At 33.2% G+C, this 25,102-nt stretch overlaps 1 protein-coding gene across 2 annotated transcripts in view; it reads right to left on the reverse strand.

The window, feature by feature from the left end:
- The window catches only part of LRBA (LPS-responsive vesicle trafficking, beach and anchor containing), a 497,077-nt gene that overhangs the window by 293,420 nt on the left and 178,555 nt on the right, over positions 1-25,102 (reverse strand). For both annotated transcript variants that reach the window (XM_004685322.2, XM_012726881.1), the window contains exon 36: positions 1,265-1,431. In XM_004685322.2, the coding sequence (XP_004685379.1) occupies positions 1,265-1,431 (167 nt within the window). The remainder of the gene's footprint in view (positions 1-1,264; positions 1,432-25,102) is intronic.

The raw sequence follows: 25,102 nt of genomic DNA on the forward strand, positions 1-25,102 counted from the left end.
TTTCATAAAAATGTCAGACTTGACAGCTACTGACAAGTTTTCAATTTTAAAACTTTAAAACTATAGCATAAAAAAATACTAAATTCCCAATATGTGCCAGACACAACAAAGTAATATCCTAATTATTCAGGACCTGGTGTCAAAATGACAGTACAAAACTGTACTAGTATAGTATCTTTAAACTCTAAAGCCTCAAACCTCCTGCCCCTAAGTATACACCACTGGGTTTTAAGTTTGCCGGACAAGACACTAGAGGGTTCTGACCCAGCAGCTGTTGTCAAGACACTAGAGGTTCTGACCCACAACTAAGATCAGCCAAGACTAAAACACACACACACACACACACACACACACACACACTTCCTGCCTTTAAGTTCCACGCCCTCAAGTCCTTGATCTGCATCCCATCATTGGAACAACAAATATGATATACGCAGAAAAGTAATTTATTGAAGTATTTTTCATAATAAACATCTTGAATTTAGAACTACTATATTAGTGAACGCTTGTATTCAAATAAAAGCAAGCTGTAACAATCAGTTTTCAACTCAAACAATAAATTTTCTATCTACTGACTAATTTCTAAAGCTACCCTTGGATATCTGGTAGATAAACATGCGAATTAAACATTCATACCTGTAATTACATTCATGCTAGGAATTTAGTGAGAAAATACAAATTGTTTCAATGACATTACTTAAGTGACTTGTAACATGTTTTTCTAAAATTTGTAACAAAATATTCTGTGGAAACTAAATTCCTTAGTCCTAGCTAGTTCTTTTATAAAGTAGTCAAAAATTGCATTCTGTTTGGTAATTCTAAAAAGATAGAATATATATTAAATGAGTTTTTTTTAAGGCACTGAACCACTTTTATCATCAGTTGTGAAATTTATGACACACATAAAAAATACATTTTCAAATTTATGTGTTAAAAACTAAAAAGTGTAAAATGGGGAATAATTTTTTAAATATTGTATTTGTATAGACTAAGCTACAGTGTAACCAATAGTCGTTTACATTAACTACTTTCCTTTACAGTTCACTTCAAAATGTGCAAATACTCATTTAAAAGTAGTTGAAAGAAATGAAATGTAACTGTACCCCTTTTATTTCCTCTTCCCCTTTGCTAAGTTCATAGCAGATGATAAAATATAAAATTAAATTACTCTGTTCTTCATCTGGCCTTGATCATATCCAAATCCATTTATCGAAACCTAGGTATACTGTAGAAAAATCACTAAATCCTAAAGGTATCTCTTTACCTTACTGCAGAATTTCCCCAGGCTCCATGCTTGTCTGTGAGAATGTTGATAATTTTCTGGATTAGCTGAGTTGCTGTCACATGGTCTCGATATTTAGCTGCTCTTATCAAATGATCACACATCTTCTCATCGTCTCTTTTGTCGGCAGAATACTGGGCACACAGTGACTTGGAAAGAAGAAAAAAACTAATGGGAAAAACTTTAAAATACATCATGAAATAATCTCTAAAATAAATCAAGCCAACCAAAATTTTAAAGTTGATTTTATATTCTTCCCTAATTTAGATGACTGAAATGTAGCAAACTGTCAGTACAACATCTCCCAAGAAATTTTTTTAGAAAACCATTCATAAAATGCACTCAGATGCTGTTCATACTTATTAAGCAGAGATCTGAATGTGAAGATACAGAGGCCCACATTACAAGCAGCATGAAGGGCAACGGTTAGTAACTGCAGGACCAGTGAAATGGAGAAGGGTATGATGTAAGTTTGGAGCAGCAGGCAGGGGCTGCATCCTTTAGTACTGTGTATTTATGGTAAGAATTTCAGCTTTTAGATTAAAGCAATGGAATACCAGTGAAAAATTTCAAGTATTAGGGTGATGTGATCGACTTATAAATTAAAATGATGACTATAGCCGTTTAGAGAACTGACTGCAGTGGAACAACAGGATATGTATAGCAGGAAGAACTATTATGAGGCCTCTGAAAGGTCCAGAAAAAAAAAAAATGTAATTCATGAGTCTACAGTGGTGGACTACAGATGTTTTGGTAGTGGATGTGCACTATGGCAAAAATGCTTTGAGAAGGGAACCATATACTTCTACAATAGAAACGATGTAGACCAAAATTATCTAAATAAAATATTTTTAAATAAAGATAAATTAAAACAAAAGATAGATAATGATAGCTTGCAATAGCAAACTGAGTTAGTTCTCAATACCTTTGGAAGATGGCAAAAAGTAGAGTCTGATCTTTTAAGCCCTAGTTCTGCAAAATGAGCCAACAGCATTAGGTATATCTTTAAACTTAGAAAAAGAAATACAGAATTCCAGGTCTCACTCCACAACAACTAAATCAGAATCTGGATTTTAATAAGACCCCCAGGTGATCTGTACATTAAAGTTTGAATAGTACTGCCTTCGACATCACCAATTATGGCCAAAAATTTAGGATTCTTTAGAAACAATCAGACACAAGATAATTGCCAATTTCCAAAGTGCCTCAGTTTTTTTCATTTGGAAATGACTATAGTGGTATCATTTTCTATGATACTATATTTCCTAGTTAATTCACTGTTTAAAATAAGAAAGCAAAGATGTCTGAAACCTTGATCGTAAGTCATATGCACAAAGCCTATTGGACTACATCCCTTACCTGTGAATGCAGGCTCACATGCAGGCTCACACAAGCTGTAAGTAACAATAAGCTCATACAAATATTACTTTTGGGGATAAATACTAATGAGATATATATTTTAACTGCCTATCTTTCCTACTCCACCGCAATTTGTCACACTATCTCTAGCACTGCCCCAGCAAGAAAAGGTGCTGTCATAAACCAGCATGGGAAATAATGACACCAATGAACAACTGGCTTAGGATGCAGAGCTGAACTAAAAGGTGCCATTGAGGGGAAAGCAAAAGAATTTTTTACACCATTTCGTCCTTCAATTTGGGGATTAAAAGATGAAATACATAATTCCATGAGTGCTGAAAACCAGTTCTCTAATATACAGGAAGACAGCTAAAACAAACAAAGGGAATTACAGAAATAATACATCTTTGTTTAAATGGAATCATAAACTGCCAACTATTTAAAATTTTAAAGACAAACCTACCTTTAGACTTTCTGTAAGACTTTTTCTAAGACTGGCATTATATGCCAATTAGAATTTTTGTTGTTGTTGTTGTTCCTGCCACCAAAAGCAATCTAAATGCTATTGTTGGCATTTAAATGCATATGGAATCAAATACCTCCTAGACTATGTAAAAGCATTGGGCTACTAGGATCAAAGACTGAATTATCATTATAGTTTCTGTCATGGAGAAACACCAATATGCCTAGATTGGGAAAAAGAAAAGTGAAAATAAAATGTGTATCATTAACTTTAAAACACTGAGGCTAAAAATGGGTTTTAATAAAGAGATTTGCAGAAAATGGATATAAATGAATATACAAATGCTATGAAAAGGAAAAAAAAAAAAGGAAGACTTTGAGGAGATCAATTATTCTTGGGTAGAAATAAAGACAACCTTGAAGCAAACGCATGACAATATGAATCAATTTGGAGATGAGAGACGCAATACAGTTCTACCCAAGTATAGGTGAGAAAAGTAACAGATTGAAGAAATTAAGGACTGCAAAATAAGTATTTTTAAAAAGCCACTAAGAATAATAGAATGCATATGAATGAACATACAGTATATATGAAAAAACATAATTTGGAAAGTAAAACAAATCCCAATTTAAAGGATAATCCCTGGTATTCTCCTATCTTGAACTGCTAACTCATTTTTACCTCTCTGGTCTAAATGTGCTTGTCTGTAAAATGAAAGGTTTTTTCATTAACTCTAAGAATCAGACTGTAAGACTTGAAACAACCTCTGAGAGGGTTGTTTCTGCACACTTGGGAAGGCAAACTATTTCTCATAGAAAAAAGAGAAAAGTCATGTGAAGAATGAGGTTAACTTATAGGAAGTTAAAGGCAAGTGTCATAAACTATATTCTTTAAACATCAAACCATAGTGCAGCTCATTTTATGAAAAATATGTTGGATCAACTAGAAAATATGTAAGTAAAGCATAGGAGGGGCAGCAGCTTAAGGAAAAATGAGGAATACTTGTAATAAAAAAGTCAACTGATACATATTTTTAGAGATTCACTCAAGAGCTAGACATAATATTCAATAGGTTGGTTACTTCATATCTGACCCATACACTGAAACCAAAAGGACAAAATGATAAACAATGTGGAGTTTTTATATATTTAGCACTGCCTAGCACATCCATAACCTGCCACTGTCTAACCTCCCTTAAAGAAGGTAAACTTAAATTATTGATGGAAATGAATACTGGCTCATATACTCCCCTGGAAATAACATAAACTTTTATATTAATGTAGTACTAAAATTATTTTTAATTACTTTTATTATATTAGAATAATTAAACATTATTAAATTATATTTATTAACATTTGGTAAACTATTCAAAGTTTTCTAAAAAAACCTAATTCTAAAAAGAGTCCAAGGTAAGCTAAATAGTGAAATGGCTTAAAGTGGTCTTTAATGGATCCTCCTTTACAATTTAAACAGCAACTTTTCATATCTGACATAAAATCTATAGGTATAAATCACATTAAAGGGCTATTCTTTCCCGATTATCAATCTCTGTCTCATTGTAGAACATTAGAGTCACATCTGACCTTAAGACATGATAAAAGGAAACCAAACAAGAATGTTTTGTCAAGCTATACTGAGTCTGTATATATTTCAAATACATTTTAAATGTAGTTTTTAAACATGTTCTTATTAAAAACCAATCATATACTCTATGCATAACATATCACTCAAAGTCAAGAACACATGAAGAGAATTTGCTTCATGATCAAACACATGCTACATATTGGTGATGGGCATGTGTGTCTGAAGTTTGAAAGTTGGTACCTCATACCCCACTGTGACCCTATTTAAAAATGTACCATCTACAAATTTTGTTAAAGTCCAGATCTAAAATTTGCTTTTATTTATTCATGCATACAAGAGCTAAGGTGTAGGGCAGAGGTGCAGGGGTCGGGAGTGGAGAGCAGAACAGGCTGAATCACTAAAATGCAGTGTTGAGGGAGCAGTGGGGGAGACAGGCGAGGTCTGCTGAGCCACGTGGGTCAACTCCCTGGCCAGGGATCAAACTCATGCTGCAGTGGCTTCTGATAGCTGGATAGTGCTGAAACATAACCCCCTGCACCACCAGGGAGGACCAGGTGTAAAATTTTCATTCAACTTACATTTTTTATTTTTCCTATTTTTAAGCCAAACATGAAATAGACAATATAACACACACAGTACTGGGCCACAAAAATATCTGAATTTACAAAGAAAAAAGGTAGAGAGAATGAACATTTCCAATGGGCTTGATTATTGATTTAAAAAACAAACAAAAAAAAAGATTTACTGCCATAAAATTAAAAATATGAGATAAATTCACTTCTTAAAAGAAACTGACTTGAAATAAAAAAAGTACTAACGAGAAAAAAAAAGTCTAAACTGTCCATTTAGAACTGAAGTGACTATTCTGGCTCTTTAGATGTACATGAAGAAATAAAAACAAATCCATATTTAACCTTTCCTTCCAGTGCTATGTTTCTGACTTGACTATGTGTGCCCTGTATACAAACTCAGAGGCACAGACTTGAAATCAAGTGGATCCGCTGTATACTCCTGTCATCACTCTGACTACCTCTTCCTTATTGGTCAGACATTTTCATTTATTATCCTCATTATGAAATGTTGGCATTTTATCATACTTTATCCATTGTCCCTTGTCAATATCATCCACGTTCACATCACCTATTACCAATCTGGATAATAGATTTCAAATGGTCATGCAATCCACCTGGTTTCCTAACCTGAGCCCACATTTCTTATCTCTCAGAAAATCTCCAATCATCCAGAAGCAGCTAAAAAAAAAAAAAAGCTAAATCTATTTGTGTCATCAACCATTTATCTATTTCTCTCACTTTATATTACATCACTCCATTTTAGTGAATATTTTATCACACTTATCGTTGCCCTAATACAGATCTCTATTACTTTACAATTCATTTCTTGAAATAATCTTCTAATTGTTCTGTTATGAACAATCCCAGATTTATAACAGAACTTATTTTAGTATAAACAATTATGTACTCCACTATCAGCAAGTCTGATCATCTAAAATTTTTAACAATTGGGGCCAATTTCCTAGTTAGAACTTATGAACTTATCTAATTCAAGAATGTGCTATATTATCTCTCACAGTGCTTGCCTAAGCATCCGGTATATGAGATACACTAAGATTATATGCTACTCCTCAGATACTAAGGTTGCAGGACCAAGAAATGTATTTCTGCTATAGCTTCTGCATATGAAACAAGTTTCAAGGTATGTATTAAGAAGGCCAGATGGCTACAGTGTGAATGATAACCTATTAGAGAGGAAGTTATACAGAAAAAGAGTAATCTAGAGGTAATTTTAATTCTTCAGCTAAATAGTTTTAAAAAATCTGAGAAGTTCCCAAATAATTGGAAGTTAAACAATTATTCTCCAAATAATGAATGACTCAAAGATTAAATCACATGGGAAATTAAAGATATTGGTAGGAATCTACTAAAGGGAATTTAAAGGAAAATGTATGGCTTCAAATGTGATATTAGAAAATAATATTTTTAAAAAAAAACAAATCTTAAGCTTCTCCAGATGACAGAGGCTAAGGAATAGATTGAAACTAACTGCACTATTCGTAATAGATAAAAATTTGAAACAACCTAATTGCTCGTTAATAGGCAAGATTCTGAAAAACTAATTGTCTAATTATACAACTGAATACTTTACAGCACATTTCCATGAAATAAAAATTGAACAAATGAAATAAATTTCACAAACACACCACTGACTGACCAAAAAATACCAGATCAAAACCCAAACTTTATGATTCCAGTGATATTAAGTATAAATACTAAGAGGGGGGAAGAAATGGGGAAAAAAATAATTAAAAACAAATGCTAACAGTAATTCCATAAAATTCAGGAAAATTGTTAACTAACAGAAAGGATTTGTGTTTGAATAGACACACATGAAGTGCTTATCACAACCACTTTTAGTATTTCAAGAAAGGAAGTAATGAATAATATGAAATGCCATTTGGTTTCTAGATTTAGGCTTAAATACGATACATTACAATATGTTATAAAGCTATTTTTCACAAAGTTTGCATAGGTAATATTGAGAAATAAAAGTAACCCTGCAACACCATATTCATAGAGAGAACTAGAAGAAATTATGCTGAGTAAATAAAGCTAGACAGAAAAACCACCATCATAGCATTTCATTCTATGAGGTGCATAGAGGAAACAAATTAAGTAAATTAAAACTTCCCAACTATAATAAATTGAATTGAATACTAAAATATTAAAATATTATTAAGCCTCCTAATTTAGTGATATTTTATGTTAATTAAGCAATTTAAATGTCTTAGTTTAAAATACATCTTTAAAACTTTTTTAACAAAACATACTTGCTTTTTTTTTTTTTAAAGATTTATTTATTTATTCATACAGAACTGGGGTACAGGCCAGAGATGCGGAGGCTGAGAGGATTCACCAGAGACAGAGTGGGGAGCAGAAAAGGCAGATCGACGAAGTACACTGCTGAGGGGAGCAGCGGGCGGGTCAGAAGAGGTCTGCCACGCCATGTGGTCACCTCCGGGGCAGGTGGGAATCGAACTCATGTGGAAGCGGCTTTAGATTCTCAGTGCTGTGCTTTAACCCGCTGCGCCACCAGGGAGGGCCCAAAACATACTTGCTTTAAAAAATAAATCAAAAAGTTGTGACATGAGAAATGCAGGGATAATTCTCTCTTCCACCTCAGTATTGGCCAGATATAGTCACTGTTAAAGGATGTAGATCCTATATAATTAGATATCAAAACACATAATTTTATGCCAAGACATACAGTACGACCTGCCTTCTTTTTCATGGCTAAACACAGTATTTCATTTTTAGTTTACTAAATATATGTTCTGGAAAACAATTTTAAGTATACTATCTTCCAGAGTTGTCTAAAAATCACTTACACTATAAATTATCTGTTTCATAGAAACTACTTAAAAGGGAAATCTCCTAGAGGACAAGTGAAGAAGCGTAGCTCATTTTAGGAGGATTTTGCACTTGATCCTTTAACCCAAATCTTTTAACCCGTATATACACACACACACACACACACACACACACATACACACATACACACATACACACACATTCTTCCCCACAGAATTCAGAATTCTTAAAAAGAAGACTAGAATAATGAAAGCTTAAAAACCTCAATAGCAAGCGAAAGTCAACCAATGACAATGTGTGACAGCTACCTTTAATTCTAAAGTGATTCCTCTGTCATCCAATGCCTCAAAGTATTGATTTCTCTGAGCATGAAAATGCCTAAGCCAATGAAACAGATATTGCATCACCCCTCCCCCTCGAGTCTGTCCCATAATGGCATTCAAGGTTAAAACAGGCAGAACACTTATCAAAGTACCTGTTCCATTACTTACTGTTTTGAAGTAACTAGACACTATGTGCTGGTTTCTTACTTCTACAAACTGCAATCCTCAAGCAATTTTTAAATAATTTCAGGACATTATAGATTCTAATTAATTTAGAAATTACACAACAAACTTGTTTTTAAATGCTTTTACATGGTATTCTTTGAGGCAAAATCAACCCCGAGTGGATTCTAGTTTCCATACTATAGTTTCCACTGTACATCAAATCTACACACAGTATTGCAAATTTGTAATTCATTACCCTATTAGAATTAATGATAAGGAGAAATATCCCACAAAGTTCATAGGCAAACACTTAGGCAAAACAATTTTCATAAAGACAAGCTGAATTGTGAAATAATGCCTTCATATATCTACCTTCATTTGGTAAATTAGGCTAAATTAGTATCTGTGATCAATAAAATTAAGATGGAATTTAAATAATAGGTAGAGCTAAGCCAAAATAAATATATTTTTAAAAAATCACAACATGGTACAGAAATTTATCTTCACATAAGATTGCATAATTGTACGCAAACACACATACAGAGTAGAGAAATGAGAATCAAGGAACTTTATTTCCTAATCTTTACATACGGTGATCTAAATAAGTATCAAGGGATCTAAGGGATCTAACACATATCATCTTCGAACTCAACATACTAACCTAGCCAGATTTTTCTATAGAACACACAAAACTTGTTAAAAGCTAATAGGAGTAAATATACACACATATATATGCCTTTGAATATGTATATTGAAACCACTACAAGCAGTAAATCCTATGTTTAAATTTCAAGTAAATCTGGTTCAAGAATAGGACATTTAAAAAATTATTCAGAACCATGAAGAGTTTCACAGTGAAATTAAAGCCAAAGTAACTTTACTAAGAAAAAAAAAAAAGGCTGGCTTAAGACAGAAAAAGAAATTTTTTTAATTAACTTTTTTTTAATTAGTCTTACCTACCATTATTTTCAAATTAATAAAGAAAAGGACTTTTTTAAAGATTTATTTATTCATACAGAACTGGGGTACAGGCCAGAGATGTGGAGGGTGAGAGGATTCACCAGAGACAGAGCAGGGAGCAGAACAGATCAACGAGGTACACTGCTGAGGGGAGCAGTGGACGGGCCAGGAGAGGTCTGCCACGCCATGTGGTCACCTCCGGGGCAGGCGGGAATCGAACTCATGCAGAAGTGGCTTAAGCCTCTCAGTGCTGTGCTTTAACACGCTGCGCCACAAGGGAGGGCCCAGAAAAGGACATTTTTGCACTAATAAATGATTTGAACAATACTAAGATGACCAGATCATATCATAAATTGAAAACTGAAACAAAGACTTGAAATATTTATAAAGACTATCATCAGATCTTATCTTAAAAAGGACTATTCAATAGTTTTAAGATACCCATCTTTCTACCAAGAGTATATTTTATATTATTAGAATACAACTAAGAAGCTAATGAAGAAAAAATGCTTTCACTTTGGATTTAATGTGACCAGCACTGCTGACAGGATGAGGTCACCTTCACCTTTGCTTTTGTTTTCTCAACTTTAATGGAGTACCCAATAATGCAGTTTCACTTTTAGAAGCTAGAGAAGCAACTATTGGACTTGCAAGCCAAGGAAGAAATTTCAGTTCATTTTAAAGTGGCTTTTCCTTGCCACAATGATGATAGCTCCTTTAGTTTTCACCAAAAAAAAAAAAAAAAAAAAACTCTGAAAATCATGATTTCTGTGTGTGTGTGTGTGTGTGTGTGTACAAGACCCCTGTATAGGTATGAATATGTCTGTTCAAAGGCTAACTATCAAAAGAGAAAAGAAAATATATAGTGGGTCCCACCTTTTAAATTGGCCAGTACCAAAAATCTAAAACAGAAAGTGAGATAAGTGAAAACACATACTGAACAAAATCTACAGCAACAGTGCCTTACAGACTGATTAATCTAGACTTTAGAAATATACTGACAAATACCATGTAGATACAGTACACTTAGCAGGACACAGGGTGACATGGGATGGGACTATCACTTAAAGAATTTAAGTAACTGGGAATTTGATGGGCACAAGGTCAATCAGCCTGAGGCAGGAAAAGGGGTGAGGAATAACTACTAGATTGTCAGAAAAGTTAGGATGTGTTTTTTCTGTTTTCTCTGCAAAAAAATGGATCATGACTTTTCCAATAAACCAAAAATATTCTACTCTCACTCTCAGTCAAAGCAGGTAGGCCTGGACTCTAAAGAGGAATGTGATCAAAGCAACACTAATGTGAGAGAACTGATCTAGTTCCTGCATTGGAGCAAAGGGAAAAGGGCAGAAAAGAACGAGGTCAAGTAAGGGTCAAGAGAAAATCTCGTATGCAGGAGCAATGGCCTGTGAATTCTAGGATATGCGCCATCCAGCACCAGGCTTTCTTTTCTTTTCCTGTACTGTGATGCCCTCTATCATTCCTAGACTGTGTCTATGCTTTGAAAACAGGATAAAGAAAAAATGGTTACTTTTTAAAAATATCCCTTGTACAAAAGAGGTAACTCACAGAGGTCTGACACAGCAGTCATCTTGATCAAGGTCCAGAGGACAAGGTAAGAATTCCAGAGTAACCATGGAACATCCAAGCATTCCCAGAAATTCACATAGTTAATTATAATAGAAAAATGATCCCCCTTTTTCATAAACAATGGTATCTGCATCATTGAATACTTAATATGGACTCACATTAACAGGTATTTTACAATTATCAATTTCCTTTTTATAAAATAATTAAAAGTAACAACTAGAGAATTACATACAGTACATCAAGTCAGAAAGATTTAATACTGAACTATATCACATAGGTCAATAAAATACAGAATCAATGCAGATGCAACAATAAAGCAAAATAAGTATAAACTAACAGGAATTTAGCAAAGTGAAGCTTTAGAGGGTAACAGGGAGCAGGGACAAATGAGTAGGTAGCTGGGGAATAAATAAATAAATAAATAAATAAATAAATAGAAAAATAGAAAAATAAATAAATAAATAAATAAATAAATAAATAAATAAATAAATAAATAAATGACAGAAATCCAAGGATGTGAGATACAAAAAAATAAAGATGCTATCCCTCTGGTGGGAGGGTTAATTTCCAAAATATGAAAGGAAAATTTTGAAATTTTTCATATTTGAAATATAAAATTTTCTCATACAATTCAATAGCAAAACTACAAAGAACCTAATAAATGGACAAGGGACTTGTGCTTTTTTTGATGAAGAGATACAAATGGCCAACAACTACATGAAAATATGTTCAATATCACCATTCTACAGGGCAATGCAAATCAAAACAATAATGCTATATCACCTGATACCATGAGGATGGCTATCATCAAGAAAACAAAAGATTACAAAATACTGAGATATGGAAAAGGAAACTCTTGTAAACTGTTGGTGAGAATTAGTTGAATTCTATGAAATAAAGTTTGGAGTTTCCTCAAGAGATTAGAAACAACTACACTGTGATCACCAATCCCATTTCTTCATATGCAATCAAAATAAATCACTATCTCAAAGTAGTATCTGGACTTTCATCTTCATTGTAAATATTCCAAACAGACAAGTTATGGAAACAATCTAACTATCCAGTGGCAGGTGAGTGGATAAACAAAATGTAGGGTGTATGTGTCTGTACACACTGGAAAAAATACACACACTCAAACACAATTATAATTCATAACACCAGAGAGTTGAATGGTGGTAGCCAGAAGATAAAAGGTGGCAAAAAAAAAAGGGAAGGTACTGATCTAAGGGTACAAGCTTCAAGTTAAAAGATGAAAAAATTCTGATGTATAGCACATTGACTAAAGTTAATACAAATATATTATGTACTGTTCACCCTTGAATAACACGAGTTCATATGGCACATATGATACATATCTACTTATAGTTTTTTTTTTTAATCTGACCCACTGGATCCACATTCACAGAGCTAGCCAGCCAAGCATGTAGATTGGTTAAATCCACAAATGTGGACCACAGCAAAACAGAGGATTAACTATCCAGAAGCTGAGTATCTGCAGATTTTTCTATCTATGTGGAAGGGAGATGTAAAAAGTTATACATGGATTTCTAATTGCATAGGGTTTGTATCAGTAATGCACAGGCTGTTAAACAGTCTACCATACTTGAAATGTGACAAGTATTGTATCATGAGTTCTCACCACACACACAAATTTTAGGAGATGGAAATGTTAATTTACTGTTCACGGTAATCATTTTAATGTATCTATATTATCTGTATGTAAATCAAAACATCAAGTTGTTTATCTTATATATACACAATTTCCCTATGGCAATTATACTTCAATAAAAGAAAGTTAAGGGCCCTCCCTGGTGGTGTAGCAGGTTAAAGCACAGCAATGAGAAGCTAAAGCCACTTCCGCATGAGTTCGATCCCTGCCTGCCCCGGAGGTGACCACAGGGCACGGCAGACCTCTCCTGACCCGCCCGCTGCTCCCCTCAGCAGTGTATTTCACCTCCGGGGCAGGCGGGGATCGAACTCATGCGGAAGTGGCTTTAGTTTCTCAGTGCAGTGCCTTAACCGGCTGCGTATCTTATATATTTTTTAATACTGTCAATGAATCTAACATTAGAAAAACAGTAATTTGCAAGCAATGCAAATAATACACTTTCTCTTTTGCTTCTGCTAGGATATAAACAAAGGACATTTTAAATATAACATTTCTTAATATTGAAGAATCTAGGGTCTCACATGAGAAAGTTGAATCCCTAAATTTTTGTGAGCAAGATGTAACAACTTTCATTAATTCTATAGTCTACCTTCTATCACTTGATACTTTATATTCATTTATGTTTATGCTCCAATCTATGTTAGAGTCAGATTTTTTTTGGTAAAGATTTATTTATTTATGCATACAGAACTGGGGTACAGGCCAGAGTTGCAGGGGTAGTGAGAGGACTCACCAGAGACAGAATGGGGAGCAAAATAGGCTGACTGACAAAGTACACTGCTGAGGGGAGCAGCGGGGGTGGGCCAGGAGAGGTCTGCCACGCCATGTGGGTCATCTCCTGGGTGGGGACTGAACACATGCTTAAGTGGCTTTAGCTTCATAGTGCTGTGCTTTAAGCCACTGCACCACCAGGGAGGGCCCTAGAGTCAGATTTTTAAGGTGCACAATCAAACAAAAACCTGAGATATTCTGACTACAAATATAATAAATTCTACACAACTTCATTTTTGTTTAGATATTGTGTGTGAATTATACATATAAGCTAATGTGTGTATACACATATACATATATTCATAAAGTATACAGTCATAATGAAAAGTGTGAAGTTATGAGTCAGATCATTTTCCTTGGAGGAATAGAAGGGAAGGATATTAGGGAATGTTCATTTTTAAGTTTATATAATTCTTTATTAGTAGAATTTTTTCCTTTTTCTTTTCTATCTTTGGAGGGAGGGTGGTGTATGCTAATGTATACTCCAGCTTAAAATATTTTAGCTTATATTAAAAAAAAGTCATACAGACTCCCTAGTGGTGCAAGGGATTAAGTCTCAGCACTATCAAGCTATCACCAGCCACTGCAGCACAAGTTCATTCCACTTATTCACATGGCAAGATGGACCTCTCCTGTGTCACACTCCTGTCCCCCTTAGCAATGTATTTCAACAGATCTCCCTGTTCTGTTCCCCACTATTTCTGGTGAATCCTCTCACCACCACCCCCCATACCTCTAGCCCACACCCCAGTTCTTATATTCATAACTAAATGAAAATTAATCTTTACAAAAGAAGTCATAGTCTAAATTAAATTACTTGAAGTTAACATTTCCCAGGTTAGCCTTCTATGATGTATTTAATATCATTTTTAAAAGACACATTTGTTGTATTTCCATAATAATACAACAAACCAATAAAAATGGACTCAATACTACCTGGATTACAGATATAGAATCATTTCATATATTTACAGTTCTTATACACTATAACCAAATCAATCATGAATGAAATCCAAGCAACTGCATAATAATCAATTACTTCATATCATTTATGTTTTGTTAGTCAAAGTATGTAAGCAATCAACAGACACTAAATTGAACTATCAAATTGGAATCTATCAATGCATAAAAATTGTTATATACAGTTGATTTATTTTATCAATGATTATGACTAGACCTTTCTATAAAGATAATACTTAAAAAGTCATTTTCATAGATATTTCTGTAATGACTTAACATAGAAAAATTAATTCTATACTGTGAAAAAGTCTCTGCAAGAGTGATAATTGCAATTTTACAGGTTACATTATAAAGTAGTTCACACAGGGCCTCCCTGATGGCACAGGGATTAAGTCTCAGTGCTAGCATGCTATCACTGCTGGTGACCTGAGTTCTATTCCCAGCCAGGCGAAGCAGACCTCTCCTGTCTCACCTGCTGCTCCCCTCAGCAGTGTATTTCAGTTGATCATCTGTTCTGCTCCCCACTCTGTCTCTGGTGAATCCTTTCTTTCTCTCTCTCACTTTCTCTCTCTCACACCACACACACACACACACACCTGCACCTCTGGCCTATATCCTACTTTCTCTATGCATGCATGCATGCATGCATATATACATACATACATTGTAAAAATGATGATTCACATGAAGTAATGTATCATGTATAACAGGGATGAAACTTTCACAGAAGTTGAACTTCTGAACAAAAATTATGTACTGATCTGACTTTTGGCCTTCTTCAATGGCACCACAACATGCAGATATTTACCAAAGTCTGTAGTCACATAGCACATGACCAATCTTCACACTACCAAACGCAGAGAAAAGATTTAAAAGAAGAAATAACACATGCGTTTCTGACAAAAACAAACAAAAACCACATTAGGGACCAGGAAGACACCTAGCTAAAACAATAAATCAGATTTTTGGAAATTCAAAGCTGGAGGTGTGGTGTACATGATAGAAATTGCATGAAAGTCAAATTCTACTGCACCTTTATGAAGTAGATAATTGCTGTAACTGAGTATTAAAAAAAAGGAAAAAAAAATTTCTAATACTTTTGATGAAACAAGTGTAACACTTTTACTAAAGCTTACCAAATTCCTGCCTGATTAGAAATCTTAGCCCAACCACAACTTAGTATGACTTAGGGAAAGAAAGCAAACATAACAAGGCGTTAGCAAAGAGAAGCTCACAGCACATTACAAAAAAAAAAAGACATCAAACCTTATTGGCATAATATCAGCACATCTAATATTTTTACAAGCACACTATCAATTCTACTAACTCACTTAAAGATGAAACAAGTAAATAAAAGTTATCATAATAAAGATATTAAACAAAAAGAACTAAATGAGTATTTCGTCAAAATGGTATTTCTGACTAAGCACAAAGACAGTATCATAGTTACTGGTGAAACACCAACCAAAGTCAGTAACTAGAAAAACATACCCACTACTATTGAAATTATACTGGGGAATTCACATATAAGCAGAATCTAAAAAAAAAAACCAAAAAAGCTGAACTCAGTTACAAATGATAAAATACCATTAAAAAAAAATTTAGCTACAAGAATCTGGCAGCCAATAACTGCTATTATTATTCAAAATAATACCAATGATTACATACAAAAAAGCAATTAGAAGAGCAAAAATTGCAAATAAGAAAAAACAATCAATATCTAAAATGGTCTGTTTACACTGCTGAAAAGTGTATGAAAATAGTTTTTTTGCCAGACAAGGTGACTAGACTGGTATAAACAAAACTTGCCACCGGAATTCTAAAAACCATTTTAAAGTCAGTAAGGGGAAGGAGGACTATAGTTCTATAGTAGTTTGAAACCACAATAGTTTGTAAATGTTCGACAATTATATATGAAATCACAGAATGGGGGGAAAAGAACATTAAGGAAGAGACCCCCAAATATACAGACATTTATTAATAGTTATAGTATCAACTCAACTCAGAGAAGAATATTTGGACTATGTAGTATGTATAGGAATAGGTATAAACAGTATAGAGAATGCCAATTTGCCATATAAAATAAATAAAATTTTATCAGGTTATTCTAAGTTCCTATATAAAATATTTAAATTGAAAATAATACTGTACAAAGACAAGAATAAATATGAAGGAATTCCTTTATAATCTATATGTGGAGAAGATCTTTCCAACTAGCAACCAAATTTTCAGAAGCTATGAAAGAAAATATTCAGACATTCAACAATAAAAACATTTTCTTGAAAACAACTGCTAACCACAAAAATAAAAATAATACAATTCCACTGTAACTAAGTCAACACTTTGGCAAATATGTTTGTAATATTTATCAAAGGGTTTAGTCCTTAATGTATGTACAGTTTCTGCAAATCAACCCAAAGAAAAACTGACTCCAACAGAACAGGCAAATGATAAATTCTTAGAATAAGAAAGGTGAATAGACTCCAACCTAAACAACCTCACTCACAAAAAAGAGAAATGTAAGTCAAAACTATATTCAGAAAAACAAATTAAAATTACATACTACCATGTATATTCAGTGAATGACAAAAATCAAAAATTTGTAACTCAATGAGGCAACAAATATTCATACACTGCCTAATGAGAGTATAAAACATCACCAGAAAGTAATATTAAGTTAAAAAAAAAACAAAATATAAAACATTACAGATAATGTGTTAGCAATTCTATAGGAAAGGGAGATGGGAACATATATTCCTATTTGCATGTACATGCATAAAGAAACCCTGAAAGATATACAAGAAACTGACAATGGTTTCCTACAAGGGTGAGGAGGTTAGAGGGATAGATTTTACTATGCCTTGTAGTATAGATTTTTAGTGTAAATTATCTGCAGAAGAAATTAAGTATAACATTTTTATTAAAATATTTAGAAAATAAATAAATAAATCTTTAAAAAAGTAAAATATTTAGTATCTTCTACATATAAGTTTTGAAATTGACATTATTTGGGACTGCTAAAACTGTCCAAAATGTACAAGTACCAACTAAGTATTATTGGACAAACCTTGTATCTTGGGAAAAGAAAGCACTGCAAAAAGAGATAAAACTAGATGCGGGATTAATAAGTAAATATTATCAGAAAAAGACCAGGTGAAAAAGACAAGCTCAGAAAAAATTTCAAAATGGAGTGTTGATCATTAGTGTCAAATAATGTCAAAACATCACGGAAAGGAAGATGAGGAATGAAAAAGACTTCCCGGATAGGATAATAAGACTAATGATAAGCAAGAGAACTCAGGCTACAAGACACCATGCTAGCAAAAGAAATTTCAAAGTCTAGCATAAATAAAAAGGGAAAGTATAAATGGTAGCCTGAGAGTTCTAAGATTATTTAAACACACTTCAGTACAGAAAAACATAGTTTTATAAAATATATATATTTTATAAATATATATTTTTTTCTGTACTGAGAAAGTACAATATACTTCAAGACAGCTCATTAGACAGGAGAAAACATAAAACTCTCAATTCATTCAAAATAATTCATATATTGTTAAAGAAAACCACAGAGGGTAGTGATTATAAAGCTCACTAATACAACAACTAAAAAAAACCCTTTAAATCAAAACTGCTCTGTTAAGGTAAACTGCCTATTTTATACCTAGTGTAGGCTCAGACCTGAAAGTTCACGGTATTCTGGACACAGGTATCAACGCAGAAATCACAACTAACAGAGGCCCATCACCTAAGGATCTTTTTCACATTAAGAACCCTATTAGAAAGAAAACACTAAAAGATAATTGAATTTCCTTCAGTTATCTTCATCTCTGTCAGCTCCTGCTACAATAACTTACTCTCCAGAGCAGAGATAACTCAATTCTGTCCAGCAAGCATATGTTATGAATCGTCAAAGCAAACTTGTCTAAATCATTCTGGTATTCTATCAAGGTTGACTGTGAATATGAACTCTGACAGAAAGCAAACAAATTTATTTTTATCTTTTCAATAATTCACTTCTTCATGCTTTGATAGAAATCATGAGACAAAAATATGATCTACAGTTATGTTATAAAGTCTGTTGAAATGGTTTCAGTGACTTAAATAAAACAACTTAATCATTCTTAAATACAAAAATAGTATCAATGTATAGTAGAATTGGCAAAGTTTTAATCTGTTTATACAGTCAATGCTAAGTTTGTGTTCAAGTAAAAAAAGTGCTATTAACTAGATGCTACTCATGATCTCACAAATATTTCAATTTCATACTCTATCATTACTAGGCATTAGCAATAATCAAGAAAATACTATGTTTAGTGAAACATAGTTTAGAAAATAAAATTACAGAAAATTTATTTGCATAAAAATTATCAACAAAGTAACTTTAGTTTAGAAAATAAAATTACAGAAAATTTATTTGCATAAAAATTATCAACAAAGTAACTTTGGAAAATAAACTTAAAGGACAATAGTACCAAAAATTTTGACTTTTATTTCTTAACTTGGAATCTACACAACATTTAGATTACACAGAATATAATATAAAGATAATCCCTTTCTTCTGAGAAGCTCTAAATTTCTCAAATTAAGATTCTGATTTCACATTTCATAAACTTTAAATTCTATAGTAGTCACAATTTGATGATAAAAGTCACTTAAGAGAACTTACACTGGGTTTTACTTTAACCAATTTTATTTCATTTTAATCACCACAATGCACATTTGGTTAAAGTTTTATTATAACCACTTTATAGAAGGTAAGAATTATTCCCAATACTTTACAACTAATAAAGTGTGGAGCCTAGAATTGCACCTTGGATTTTTTATAATATAATGTGTGCTAATCTGTATTATAGTAGAAACTACTTAGTTTTTTATTTCAAGCACAATCAACATCTCCTAGTTAGGTTTACTCTAGATATTTACTACTTTTTATAAAGTTGTAAATAAGATTGTTTTCTTGATTTCTTCTTAAAGTTCATTTATATAGAGAAAGGTAAGTAGTTTTTGTATACTGACTTTTAGGTCTCGACTCCAAAAACATGAGAAAAAGTAAAGCAAAAATTTTTAAATGGGACTACATGAAGCTAAAAAGCTTCCACCAGTGAAAGAAACAATAAAGAAAAAATTATCAACAAAATAAGAAGACTATCTGTTGAGTGATATATTCACCTATTTGACAAGGAGGTAATATCCAATGTCACCTATTTGACAAGGGGGTAATATCCCATATCTACACTGAACTCTTAACTGAAGAACAAAATATCCAATCAAACAATAGGCACAAGAGCTAAAGAGTTCTCCCAAAAAGAACTACAGATGGATAACGAGCACATGATAAAATGTTCACCATCACTTACTATCAAGGAAAACCAAATCAAAACCACAATGACATATAAGTTCACACCTGTGAGAATGAATCACATCAAAAATATCAAATACAAGTACTGGAAAGCTGTGGAGCAAAACTAAACGCCATCTCCTAATGATAAGATTGTAGACTGCCTAGATTTCTCAAATTATTAAAAACAGAATTACCATTCAATATAGCAATTCCACCCCTAGGTATTTACCCAAACAATACAAAAAAACAATGTGTGCATTTCTTTGTTCAGGGCACCACTACTCACAATAACCAGGTTATGGAAACAACGTAGTGCTCAGAGAGAGGAGTAGATTAAACGGATTTGGTATATACACGCAATGGAATACTATTCTGCTATAATGAAAGATGAACTTTTAGCATTCACAACACTATGGATGGCACTAGAGGGGGTTGTGCTAAGGAAAATAAGCAAAAAATAAAACAAAGGTTGGATGGTCTCATGTATATAAGCATTACAGAGAAAGAACAGAAAGGACAGGCCCCAAACAAAACCTAGACATCTGACTGTAAAACTGGAAACCTAGCAGTGGGGTAGGGGGGCAAAAGGAGGGGAGCCAAGTGGGAATTGGGTCCAAAAAGGCCTAAGGTAAAGGACTACGGGTGCCTGGGGTGGTGGGTGTGGTAGGGTAGTGTACATCTAAAGAATGTGTCAACTTGTTATCTCAGAATCACATATACAGGGTCACAAGCCAATGTTCCCTTTATCAAAATAAAATTTTTAAAGCATCTTGAAGATCTTTCATTTTACTAAGGAACTTCCCCTCTATTATAAAACCTGATAAACATAAAATTTATTTTTAAATTAATAAAGATTGATATTTTAGACATTTAATACTCAACAAGAAAAATTATTCACTGAACGTAACTACTAAATGTAGCCTACAAAATGGCACTCTCAAGGAATGACAATTACGTGGATGCCCTATGTTTTACGCGTGAAGAAACACAAATGAACAGAAAATGCCAACAAATTTTTCAGCAGCTGGAAATGCTAAGTTTAATTACTGTAGAGAAATCATGCAGAGAAGCTGGCTGCTAAAAAAGACTTACAAAAATGCAGGAAGTCATGTAAAAATATCAAGAAATCTGCAGTATCTAGTATCCAATAAATAATCATAAGCGCAGATTTGAAGAATACATGGCTGTTATACATTCCCCCCAAAATACATATAGTGCAAGAATACATATAGTGTGAGTCCAACAATAAAATATTTAAAAATATATTTAACAAAGATTATTCTTTAAAAGGTTTTTAATTTATATGGACTATGAAATATAAAAAGGCCAGATCATTTTAATTAATAAGACAAATCAAAACACTGGTACATTTAAGTCAATATACTATGAAACTTTTATATTAAAAATAGTGGTTGAAAAATTTTACATGTCTATACAGAATAAATTGACTATTTCTTCCATTTGTGGCTTCAGCTTTTAGAATATATATTGATACATAAATAAGTATCTATAAATATATATAAATAAGGGGAACTTTCCATTCTCCATTTTTACCCATTTACCTATCAGAACCTTGACATTTTAAAAATATGCATGTTATATATTTTTAATTAATATTTCATACATTAGTTGCTAATCATGATCATATACTTTATATATATACACCATTCATTTAAACAAACCAGACCCTAAAAGATAAATTTCTGAAACAAAGTAACTATCACTAATTGTGTGTATGCACACACAGGCTAAGCCAGGTTCAATGTTAGATAAAGGGTCCAATGTGCTGCACTACTTAGTAATTTCAATAAACATTCTATTTGCAACAGTAAGATTAAAAACTAAAAGACATATATCTAATCAGTGATCTCAAATGTCAAGGACATGCCATTCCAGTGATGATCATGCAATGAACTAAAGAGATGTGTACTTCAGATCATCAATCCCTTGACAATAAACGAAACAATCAGCTACTTCACAACCACAAAGAGACTAAGCACATGAAAACATCTCTTTTTTGCAGAAGGAAGTAACTGGCAGTATATAAAGTTCAGATACATTATTAAAGGATGCACAGCATGAATTCAAGGTTGAACACAGATACCTTTAAATTATAAACTGCCTAGAAAGAATATGTTTCATCTTATATTAAGAATCAAGAGCAATACAGTTACAAATGTATTAAATATAAGCTTTAAATCAGTTTTGTGATGTAAACAATGAGTAATTCTTTTTGTATGACAATAAAAGACTACTAATATAAATATACATATATATTTGTTTACCCTATTAAAGAGAAGTGGAAGACTAAGGAAAATGAAAAACAAAACATAATCATATATATAATAAATTACAAACATCAGAGTCAAAATAAAACATAATTACCAATCACTAGAGATGAAGTCATGTTATAAATAACTAATTGTTATAAAAGAAACATACATATAAAAATGAGATTAGTTGTGGCTAATGAAGGAAAAAAATGAATGTAAAATTTAAATAATTTTCCAATAAATAGAGGGAAAAACTGATTTTTGAAATTACAGCAAAGATTATGTTCCAGGAAAATTCGTTAATGTTCAAGATTGAGCCATATTACTATTAAGACATTAAAATTTATACATCAATTTAAAAATGTTATAAAACAAGCTAATTATCAATTGAGGGAAAATATCAAGATGGGTGCAACCTCTCTCAAAGCAAAATTAAAAGCCAGAATACAATGAAGCACTAGCTTAAAGTTCTAAAGCAGCCAAGTATTTGCCAAGAACATTATACCCAACAGAATTAAATCTGAGTATAAAAATAGTACAAATAGGGCCTCCCTGGTGGCGCAGCGGGTTAAAGCACAGCACTGAGAATCTAAAGCCGCTTCTGCATGAGTTCGATTCCCGCCTGCCCCGGAGGTGACCACATAGCGCGGCAGACCTCTCCTGACCCGCCCGCTTGCTCCCCTCAGCAGTGTACTTCATCAATCTGCCTGTTCTACTCCCCCCTCTGTCTCTGGTGAAGCCTCTCACTGCCCCTGAGCCTCTGGCCTGTACCCCAGTTCTGTATGCACAAATAAATAAATCTTTAAAAAAAAAATAGTACAAATATTCTTAAACATGAAATAATTTCAAGTTGACAATATACATGGGCCCTTAGTAGGGAAAAAAATAATGAATGCTGATCAACTAAGAATTAAATTAAAAGAACCAAGAAATTGTTATAATAAAAGAAGGGATGGAATACTGAATTCATTTACATTACAAATATACAAGTACTAGCAGAATTTTTACCACAATATAAATGTCGCATACGTAGACAACAGGAAAATCAAACATAGCATTAAAAATTGAGAGGAGAAAATGAAAACTATGTCCTCGGCTTTCCTAGTGGATTCTGAACGGAAATATGCAATTAAAATAAGTGAATAATAAGACTTCAAGCATATCCCAATAAAACGATTATTTTAAAAACTGAAACCAATCCCTTTACTTTTTATACTTTATTGACATTTTTTGAGAAAGTTTTTGTTGAAGAAATATTTGTTAATACACATCACTTATTTTTACATTATTAAATTTATATACAATGATAAATTAAGGAGCTTTGTATGTCTATCTTACATACTATTGTTTTTATTACTTTGTTTCCAAGAGGCATTGATATATTCACAGGATGGTTGTATGTTTTTATGTAATTTTTATTTAAATGCATATGGCACACACTGGCTTCCCAAGACTAAAAATGTACTTTTCCACAAAAATATGGAGTATCAATATTGACCTTATCTTCCCTATCTCCTTCAACAGTGCATGTTACCACTTTCTATACCTACTTATAATCTGAGAATAGAGAAGTGATAGATCATGATTTCACTACTTTATATACCCAACCATTTGTATCATTATACATCAGATTCTTCTGTAAATGTCTCATGCATATCCACTAAATGTCTATTGTGTAGCTTTCTCTTATCATTTCAGAAGTATTATTAATTTAATGAACATATTAATCATTTAACAGTCTGTCCACATTCCATTATGTCTCTCCATGTTGTCAATGGCATCTTTCCTCAGCTTAATGTTATATGTAGTAATGGATATATACTTTTATACTTTCTAAGTATCCTCTCATGGTTGTAAAACCTTTGTCTTAGTTCTACTCTCACAGTTTTCCAATATTTTCCTAAAATAATTACTATAGCGTCTTTCATCCTATATCCTTATTTCATTTGGAATATTTTTTGTATATGCTATCTTTATAGTACTGTTTTAATTAGTATTGTTTATCTTTACAGGCAAGTACATCCTCAATATTATTTTTTTCATATATAGAACTATATTTAAACATTTATTTTTCTTCCACTACCAGGATATTTAAGTATTAAAAATATTTTTAGCGGGCCCTCCCTGGTTAAAGCACAACACTGAGAAGCTAAAGCCACTAATGCATGAATTCAATCCCTGCCCTGGAGGTAACTCATATGGTATGGCAGACCTCTCTCCTGATCCTCCGGCTGCTCCCCTCAGCAGTGTACTTTATCAGTAAGCCTGTTCTGCTCCCCACTCTGTCTCTGGTGAAGCCTCTCACAGCCCCTTACGCCTGGCCTGTACCCCAGTTCTGTATGCATAATTAAATAAATCTTTAAAATATATATATATTTAGAAATTTTTAGTATTTGGGTTTTTTAAATATTTTATTTATTTAGGCATACAGAACTGGGGTACATAACAGAGGTGCAGTGGTAGTTAGAAGATTCACCAGAGACAGAGTGAGAAGCAGAACAGGAAGACTGACCAGGTACACTGCTGAGGGGAGCAGCAAGCGAGAAAGGAGAGGTCTGCTGTGCCATGTGGGTCACCTCTGGGACTAGGGACTGAATTCGCACTGAAGCAGCTACAACTAGCTTGCAGTGCTGCATCCTAAGGCGTGGTGCCACCAGAAAGGGCCATATTTGGATTTTTTTTAACAGAGGAAATTTCAATTTCTATAAACTCCACTGTAATTCTAGTGAAATGGTATGCTAAATGCTATTGTACTGAATTTACAATTTAATTTGAGAAAAACTAACATTATGTGACATTAAAATTTCCTTCTCTAGGGCCCTCCCTGGTGGCGCAGCGGGTTAAAGCACAGCACTGAGAATCTGAAGCCACTTCCGCATGAGTTCGATTGCCGCCTGCCCCGGAGGTGACCACATGGCGTGGCAGACCTCTCCTGACCCGCCCGCTGCTCCCCTCAGCAGTGTACTTCCTCGA

This window comes from Condylura cristata, unplaced genomic scaffold, assembly GCF_000260355.1.
Source record: "Condylura cristata isolate star-nosed mole 26May11 unplaced genomic scaffold, ConCri1.0 scaffold00018, whole genome shotgun sequence".
NCBI classification, from domain to species: Eukaryota; Metazoa; Chordata; class Mammalia; order Eulipotyphla; family Talpidae; genus Condylura; species Condylura cristata.